General features: G+C 46.1%; 1 protein-coding gene across 1 annotated transcript in view; it reads right to left on the minus strand.

Moving 5' to 3' along the window:
• Positions 1–2054: 2054 nt before the first annotated feature.
• LOC104516494 (dual specificity protein phosphatase CDC14A-like) overlaps positions 2055–9632 on the minus strand; it is a gene marked incomplete at its 5' end in the record, with an annotated part of 10643 nt that continues 3065 nt past the window's right edge. The window contains 2 exons of the mRNA XM_010160831.1: positions 2055–2068; positions 8750–9072. Coding sequence (XP_010159133.1) covers positions 2055–2068; positions 8750–9072 — 337 coding nt within the window. The remainder of the gene's footprint in view (positions 2069–8749; positions 9073–9632) is intronic.

Here is a 9632-nt window from a genome sequence, read left to right on the forward strand (position 1 = left end):
ACAAAACCTGCTGCACATGTAAAACCCCAAGGTATATTATGCCTTTAACAAGTCTCCTTGTCCACAGAAATAGTTTCCTCAGCTCAGACACATCTCTTAAATTACGGTATTTTGGAACATAACCTTTACACCCTCATACCAACACTCTGATTAAATACCCGATGTTACACAGAGCAGATACACGAAGGCTGGCTGGAGGTCGGCTACAGACAGTACCTGCCATACCAATGTCTGTGCAATGCCACCTTATTTACAAATGAATTATGGGCTTTAGGAGAAAGCAATTCCGAAGAGCTACTCTTCCATTACAGCTCTAATCCTAATAGTTTACATCAAAGATCTATGTAAGAAAAGCCAAGAAACAAGGAAGCCGGCTAATAGAAGTGTTTTATTATCAGTGAGCTGTATGTGTACAGATCTAGCTTTCAAAATTAAACAGTATTTTATTAAGGAAAACTATTTATAGCAAAGTACATGACAAAATTCTGTATAAGAGGTAGAATTACCTTACCGTTACTCTATAATCCATATACAGCATATTGTATATATGCACACACATATGCTACTCCGTGTGTGTATGTTACATACACACAGTTGTGAAGGAAGTACAGTACTGCATGTCCACTTTACGCAGTGATTTACACAGCTGCTCTCCGTGCTGCTTACCAACCCTCCCCATAGCACTCTGGGCTCTGATCCCTTTAGAAATCCTGTGGCACTTCACCTTGCTGTCAGCCATGAACAGTGCCGGTGCTCACAGGACTCCAGGGGCAGGCTGACAGCCTCACCGGTTCCGCAGGCAGCGGGGAGCTCGCAGGCAACAGATCTGATTTGGTTTGGTCTCCTAAACCAAGTCCCACAGCTGCTGACAGTTGTCCACTGCGCACTTGTGGTGGTCTGTGTTCCGCGTGTGCTCCCTGGTACCTCACGGCAACAGCCCTTCAGCCAAGCTCCTTCCCAGCCACCCCGGATCAAGCTGGACGCTCAATGGCAAACACGCTCTGTGATACAGGAGGTGAGAGCTGCACGTTTAATGTTGGTTTTCTAATTAAAACGTTTATGAAGCATCCAGTTGCTAGGTGATACTTCAATATACTTTCAGTATTTATTTCAATATGCTTTGTTCACGGAACTGTACCTGTGCTGCCAAATGTAGGTTAAACGCGTGCAAGCGTGCGGCACGGGCCAGTTCGCTGCGCGGCACGGCCCGCTTTGCTGCGCGTGCGCACCTCACCAACTGCCGTCTGCCCTGCAGCATGCACTGCATCGCAAAGGGGAACGTTCCTCATGGATGAGTTCAAACGTTCCTTTAGGACAACGCGAAAGCAAGCACCAGTGGTACAGCTGAATCCCCGGGGAAAGCTCAAGTTAAACCACATCTCCGCAAGTATTTTCCCTTTGTTTTCACTCACAGTGCTTCCTTATGAAACACCAGCAGCTGGAAGTGGGGAGCAGACTGGGGAGCAGCTGACAGGGTGGTAACTAATCTCTCACCAGTTGGACTTCCTTTAAGTTACCAGAAGACCAATCAGTGAAAAAATAATTATATCGGGCTTTTCACAATAATCATGGACCCATAAAACAAGAACATCTTGTTCATAAAAAAAATTCATCTTTGATAAACACGTAAAAATTCTTTAAAATACACATTTCTGTAGCAAAGTGAACACTAAAATATATTCTAATTTTACATAATTTTTACATATATATTGCTTACCAAAATATTCTCTTCATATATTGTAACACTGTACACAAGTTAATAAACGTCATAATGAAACTCAGTAGAAATAGATTCGCGTTCTCTCAACATTCAAATCTGTATATAGCAGGGTAAAACCATTTCCATAAATTCAACATCAGTGCATCTGCAGTAGTCATTAGCGAGAAAGCTCTCCCTGTTTGGAAGTCTCTTCCTGGTGTTACGGTTTTAAGATGTGTTGAAGATTCCTCCTCGGAGGGAGCAGCTTCCTTAGGGTCCTCTCCTTCACAACGGGCTCTGATTTTCCGAGCGAAGCAGTCTCAGCGAAGCAGCAAGGCTTTCATGCTGAACACGCTCAGGCTGAAGGGACTGTGCAGAGAAAAGAACCTGATTAAACTCACCGGGAAGGTTGTACTCATATGCAATACGCATTTTGCACTTAGAGGGCAGGAGTAGAGGAAGGACAGGAAGAGAAAAAATAAACAGCTGGGGGGATCTGAATGTCTGCTCGGATCAAGATGAACTGAATGGAAGAAACTCAGACAGCGAACAGAGCGCGGCCCGTCAGCCTTCCCCTACCTACGTTCGCTTTCCAAACCAGCCTCTGTTCTTGAAGGAAGCGACACAAGTCCTTTAGCGTGCCACCCTACAGTACCTTAGGATGTGCTGGAGAAACACCACTGCAGTTACTATCACGGAGTGGTTCCCATTTCTCCTGAATGAGAATCCAAGAAACACAGCAGCTTGCAGTGTTGACTCAGGAAGCGTGTGTTGTAGCTAATTGCTGAGAAGAACGCTGTAGCAGTACAGTTATTCCCAGGAATAAATTTAGGCACGGTTCCTAAAACCGGACGCAAGTGAAGCACTGCAAGTGGCTCGTTTGGATGAAGGAGCAGTGGGTATAATCAAGAGGAAAGCATAACCTCATCTACTCTTACTGACATTCCTGGCTGTACCGAAGTCTGGGGTTTTACTGTGAAACAGATAACCGGTTCAGACAGCATCCCAACATTTCATTACCTCCTACGCAGGTGTGTTCAGGAAGTCACTCTGACAAACACTAACTGCTCCCCGAGCGTGTTCTTCCCTGTCCTCGTGCAGTTATAAACAACCGCAAATGAAACCCAAACTGTACTGCAAAACTGAGTCCATCCCTCAGAATTACCAGACAACAACAGGAATCCCAAGAAAGCTCAGAACCTCGAGTCTTCTCTCCCATTTTCCCACTATTCCTAGCATGTCACTATAGAATTACTCCGGCATCTACAGCGAAACCTGTTCGCAGAAGTGCGTAACAGCCGCATAAACCCTTAAAGCTGGAACTAGTACCACAAACCCGCTTCCGCTGTATCTCAAGCCGCAGTGTACCTTTCCACAGCTCTTTTAAACGCCTTTCCACATCCTGAAGATCTGAGACCATCAGAACAGTCCTTCCTAAGCTGAAAAAGAAGTGCTGTCCTGTCAGCATGCAAAGATTTGACCAGCACTGACTGGAAGGGGGTGGTTTGGGTACTGGACGGAGTGAACATGAAGGGTACCTTTACACAGGGAATACCTTGTCATGAACCAAACGGATGTAACACATGTTGTTTCCTTGCAGGCTCAGAATCACCACGGAATACACCACCACAGAAGCTTCTTTCTCCTGACTCCATTCTGTAATCATCATTCTGGACTAGGAGCGTTTGTCAAGCTGTTCGTGACATGTAAGAGGGAGGCAGAAGGCACAGTCCTGCATTAACGAGCACTTGGAACCTCTGCTCTCTTAACGATCCTCAACGCTTTCTCATTTTCAGAGGGTATTTTAACAGCCAGAAGATGGTGAGACCTCAGAATTCCAAGTAAAGTTGACTAACAAACACAAAAAGGCACGCAATTTCATTACACACCCTCATTAGTCACACACTAATAGGTGACTTTAAGCTCGGACAGAGGGAAGACGACCAGAAAGCCCCGTGTGCTTCTGGTAACCCTCGGCTCTTGGTTAACCTTAGCTGAGAAAGAATGGGGAACAGAGAGTGGTAACCGGGAGTTCTAGGTCATCATTTAAATAAACAGGAAACCATCAATTAAAGATTCTGAAGTTTAAACTCTAATTCTTAAAACTGTTAGGAACCCAAGTTACAAAAATAGGGAGAAAATGGCAACATATAAAAAAGTGCCAATATCCACACGTGGGTTGGCAATAACCAAGATGGCTTGGGGACAGGGTGGTGTGTTCCTGCAGTCCCAGTCTAGCTGGTGGGCAGGGTGTACGTTATTTACTTCAACGGAGAAATCCGTGTTTCCGCGGGTTCCCACCCTCAGCACAGTTCTGCTTCACAAAGCAGCGACTTCTCCCCACGTTCCACAGCCTTTCTGCATACCGGGAAGAACTCAAGCCAAGCAGCAGTTTTCCAGATTAACTGATGTGACCTCCATGAAGTTCCTGTTCGCTAACACAGTGACAGCCATAACCAGGGTGTCATAAAGACACAGGCGGCTTTGTGTTTGAAACCTTACGTCATAGCTGGAGAGGGTTGGGGGTCTTTTGCTCTTGCACTTGAGTAATTTGTCCTCTTAAATCTCTTCACACTGTCCGAAGAGATGGCCTGAATATTTTTCAACCCTGTCACTGATTTTTTTTCCTTTTACATCTCCTGAGAGTTTTCTGTTTCCGTTCCTACCACCTGCAGTGCCTCAAAGCACGGCCTAGGAGTCCAGAAGCTTTACCAGAAACAAAAAGCCCCACAGCACCTTTACAAGGCACATGCTGGTATTTCACAAAATCTTGCTAAGAACAGAGGTAAAAACAGAAGGACAAGCCCAGGGAAAACTGACTGCCGAGCCGCAAAGCCGAGCGCATAAACCCGGTTGACCGAGTGAATCCCCGTGTGCACTCCCAGCGTGGGCCCACACAGCGTCACGCCTGGCATCCCGCACCAGGAGCTTCCCTACAGTTAATGATGTCTGACGGAGCACAGAAAGCCTCCTGGAAGAGAAAACAAGGCACAGATCCATCCAGGTGCTAGAGCCATGTTTGCAACGATCCAGCATCAGGACCGAGCCAGCTGGGAGGTCACTTCCCAGGGAACAGCCCAGTGCGCTCAGGGTGAGCTCTTCCCAGCAGAACACGCCCTTTCTCCAGGTGACTGCATAAGTTACTACTTATGCTTCTGGGATTGTGCAGCAACTCTCCCAAAACACCAGAGAATCACCCTGAATACCCGTGAGGCACTGACATACACCAGGATGTGCTGGAGAAGGTGCAGACGCGCCGGAAGGGATCTGCCAAATGCCCAGGTCAGTGGGAGGCACCAGTGTGTCTGTTTGCAACGGCTGCCCGGGATTCACTGAGGCTGCGTTCTTACTAAGCAAGGCTGTTCTACAAGGGTAACGACCAGGGATGTGAATTTTAAAATACTGCTGCACTTCTGGATTTTTTGGAAATGTTTCCATCCTGCCAGTTGCCATGACAGCTATAGAAGCAAGAGGTGACTCATCCTCAGTCTACCCAGTTACACACCCTTCCATAAAAATCCATTTCATAGAGTGCTATTTGGATTTATAACTATTGTTAGAACAAAGTCAAAATCTTACTGCGGTACCTTAAATGCATTTATACTCAATATTTCTGCAAGTTATAATTGCAAGAGACTCAGTTTAATCAAAACACCCAATTTGGAAGCTTTGTCAACGTAACATCGATTCTACGTGGCTCGAATGGCAGGTTGTGTCCTACGGAAATCAGGCTTCTCCAGGTCCTCAGCACACGGCAGCATAAACACCATAAAAAGGAAGCGGAGTATAAGCTCACACTGATGAAGGGCACAAACCACTAGGGAAAAGTGGCTGGCAGCAAGAGGAAGCCCCAGTCATGGGGTTTTGTTGTTCGGTTAAATGGAATGTGGAACAACAGTATGAATAAATGTGGGTCTTATGTTTCATTGAGGAAAAAAACAAAAACCAAAAAACAGAAAAACCTGTACTGAATAGCTTTCTCTGGGGAAGGAGAACCCATACCTTCACTGCATGCAAAAGAAGTTCCCAATTTCCTCACTAATGAGATTAGAGAACATTATTCCAACTGTAAATTTACAGTCCTGACCATCTTACGATGCTCCTGCAGCACCCATGTTGACAGTTAGCACCCTGAGCGCGATGAGGGGATGTTCTAAAGCAGAGTGCCTGTATGACTGCAGACGGTTAGCTGATGTCCGATCCAGGCAAGTGAGATTGTGCCAACGACGAGGAATAGAACTCGCGTCACTCAGGAGCTCTTTGATAAGCAAATGATGAAACACAACCACCAGCGTATGGAACATCTTGTGCCGTTACCTGCTGGGCTCTGCTAGCACGGTAATTGCAGTTTAACCCGAACACTTACGGCAACAAGACTAGGATTTCGCTGACAAGGCTTCCAGTAATCTCAGTGTCCAAAGCAGAGAAGTGGAAATCAGCCGTAGCCAGTACTGATGCTACTCTCTACCTTGCTCCTGAGTGTAAGACCATGGTAAGCATCACCCAAAGCACAACAGCTGGATGGCAGTGGTTGGAGTGGTAAGACAAAACAGTTTTCCTTGGCTGGTTAATGGGTCCCAGGAAGAAGAGGGGAGTGAAAAATAAAGGATGATGCTTTTATAGAGCCAAATGCCCCATAAAACTCCCAGGGAAAGCAGGACATTGGACTAAAATACAAATCAGTACCTTGGATGGCAAGAACTCTTCTCCCCATGCACTCCCAAGGCATTACGGTTAAAGCAACCGACGCAAGCTATGGGTTTACAAGCTGGATAGCACCGAGCAGCGGCTTTCTGGAGTGGCCAGCTGAAGGTTAGAGTGGCACCTACGTCTTCTCCAGCGGTAAAGGATTTCAACACTTTCCAAAAGGATCTTTGAGCCAACTTAGCTTATCGAAAGACAACCAAGTTGAGATGATTAGCATGAAATAGCTTCATGACAATACGGGACTGTAACGGTGACATCATGGAGAGACAGCAGGTTTCAGGTTAGAATTGAAATGGTTTCAAGCATGACTGGATTTAGCCAGTGGGACCTGAAGAAAAAGCCACCATCCAGATGGACATGTGCTCGCCCTAAGTTAGCAGGGTGCTACCAGACAGAAAGCACTCAGAGATGAGATGATCACAGCATCTACTCTTGTTCTGAACCCTGGGACATCACAGTAACTCAGGCAATTGTGCATTATACGGGTAACAACGCGGTGCCTGCTGTGACTGCACCGAGCCACAGGGTTACTTCAGCTCGTGCTTGAGAAGCACCTTCAGAGCGGGAAAGCAGAAACACTGAAATAAAATTACAGGTAAGGATTTTGTGTTCTGCTACACAGACTGTACACGGCATGGCCTTTCCTAAGAAATGCTGCTTCTCGTGTCAGAACACAAAATCCTTTTTCTCTCACCTCACTCTTCCAGAGCAGACTGGATAGAGCCTCTCATTTAAGGATCCTGCTCTATTTGACGGCATATAACCTCCAGCTCCGAACCAGCAAGTGATATAAAGGCAAGCACTGTTCAGGTCACACCCTTACATCCTTCCATGCCTTACTACATCACTAAGGTGGGTAAGAAGATTAACTGTGGTCTTGAAACAGGAGTGAAGTTTAAGCTCAAGTTTACACTCGATGCAGACACTCAGTGTTCCTGAGGTGACCGGCTACTGACGTCTGTTCCCAGGTAAACTGCAATGGGGAAAAAGCTAAATGTGCTTTCACACAGGAAGCCTGAAAGCATCAGGTATTTTCAGGAGTTGTTTTTGGTCAAGCACATCCTAGCACAGGAGCTCTACTCCTTTTTCCAGCGAGGTATCCATGGGATACAGAATCAAGTTCCCTCAGCTAACCTCCCTGTCAGTGTACTCTGCATTCTAGTTAGGCTCCCGTCACACATGCCACTTAATTCCACACTGGATCAATGAGAACTCATTGCCTCCTGTCATGTACCCACCAGAAGTGCACTTCACGCTCCCGAGCTGTAACCGCGCGGCTTCTGAGCTGTATGCGGTGCCACACGCCAGCTGTCAGGGAGGGGCTGCATCCCCGCTTCTTCAGGAAAAAGAGCCCAACCCAGGAACGACCTTCCTGCTGGCACCATTAGGTGCCATGCGCATATCAGCGGTTTCAAGACTTGCCACGCTCCAACACAGCAGCAGGTGCAAAACTAAAACTTTCTTTACACTGAAACCATCTATCAGTGCTCAGGAGAGAAAAGAGAAAGGTGTAATATTCTGAGGTTGATTTTATCCGAAGGTGATTTATGTAACACTACCACTAGACAGAGGTTGACACGACCAATTAACTGTAGGCAACACATCCTGTTAAAAGCACTGCACTATTTTTTTCTAATGAGTAGGATATCAAATCTTTGCAAACCACATATTTGAAATTCCTTTTAGCTTTATAGCAGATGTATGTTTTTTTTCTCCAAAGCAGCTGAACTTATTTCTGATTCCGTAACTGCAGTTTCTACAGTCTCTTCTCTGCTTTGGTACAGGAACACTTTCAAGGCACATTAACGTACCTGTGCATCCTCCTTACGCAGGCTCCTTCGCACAGAGAAAGGGCACAGAACGAGCCCAAGGCAGCGAAGCTGAGGAATGACAGCTAAGATGGTGAGTCCACCAGAAATATCTTGCTCCAAAGTACCTTTCACACTGGTGTTAGAGAAGGACTAGGGTTCAAGCCAAGCGGACTCACTGCTGGCCAGAGTGAAACCTCGACACTTAGGAACTGTGCTACGGGTCATGTGCAGTAACCAACGTCCAAAGGGTGAGAAGTTCCATAAAAAAAGGTATCAGCAAAGGTGTTAGTTTGAGTTCAGGAGTGATTTATTTTCATGAACTCTCCATTATCTAGATGGTTGGAAGAGATGGAAAAAAGGCAGCTGAAGTGGTAATTTCTTGGAGAGGTAACAAAGGTGCTGTTAGAAACGTTAACGGGAGTCAGAGAATTGTGCTGGTGCAGGTTTTTCTTTGCGACAGCTGTGCTCACAGAAGGAAGGGAGAGAGGCACCAGTCAGATGCCTGACGGTGCCGTTGTGACTGTGAACTTACAGGAATTGAGTGACTCTGGTATCGTGCTGGAGGTGCCGTAGGGCCCGTAAAGGAAGGCTGATGCGTACTCATCTGTCACGGCGCTGTGAGGGGTGGTTTGGCTGCTCAGGTTGGTGCCACTACCGCTGCTCCTGTTGTACAAGTTGTTGTTCAGTTCATGGACATTTCTGTGAGGCAGCTGCGAGCTGCCGTTCAAGTGGCTGGAGATTTGGCTTACAGAAAAACCTGTCCTAGAGGACAATGATGTCATTTTGCTCTCATCATCGTCTGCAGCAGCATACAGGTTCCCTAGAGAACTGGCTAGTCTGGAGGTTATGGAAACGCTGAATGGAAAACACATGTGGGGGAAAAAAAAAATACACACATGGTATGTACAGATATACAGAAAACCAACACAATTCAGAAGACATTTGGTGAACAACAGACCATTCTGGAATACTCTGTGTTTGCACACAGGTTCACCACCCAGCTCTCAAGTAATGAAGCCCGAACGCTTGGGCAGAGTTCACAAACCTGGCCTGTTCCAGCATCCACAGCCAACTTCCACCTCTGTAAACCATAGGCAGAGGCTGATCTCCACTCAAGCACTTGTGTACACCTAACAGTTTCAGAACCTCTCTGCTGTTTCTGGAGATCAGTCATGTCAGACAAGACTTCAAGCAACCACAAAGCAACATGATAAAATTTGAGAACAAAATTAGCGTGTCCTGAAGTCGCTCTGTAAGGCAGTTATTTTCTTCAAGTGAGTATCTGTGCCCAGAGTTATTAGAATGCATCAATCTAAATTTCATTTAACATCCGTAATTACTTAGTACAATAGTAATAACGGAGTTACACAGCAATAAATCAAGAGCTCATAAAAATCCTATGAATTACCACTCGG

The sequence above is a fragment of the Eurypyga helias genome, unplaced genomic scaffold (genome assembly GCF_000690775.1).
Source record: "Eurypyga helias isolate BGI_N326 unplaced genomic scaffold, ASM69077v1 scaffold31121, whole genome shotgun sequence".
In the NCBI taxonomy this organism is placed as follows: Eukaryota; Metazoa; Chordata; class Aves; order Eurypygiformes; family Eurypygidae; genus Eurypyga; species Eurypyga helias.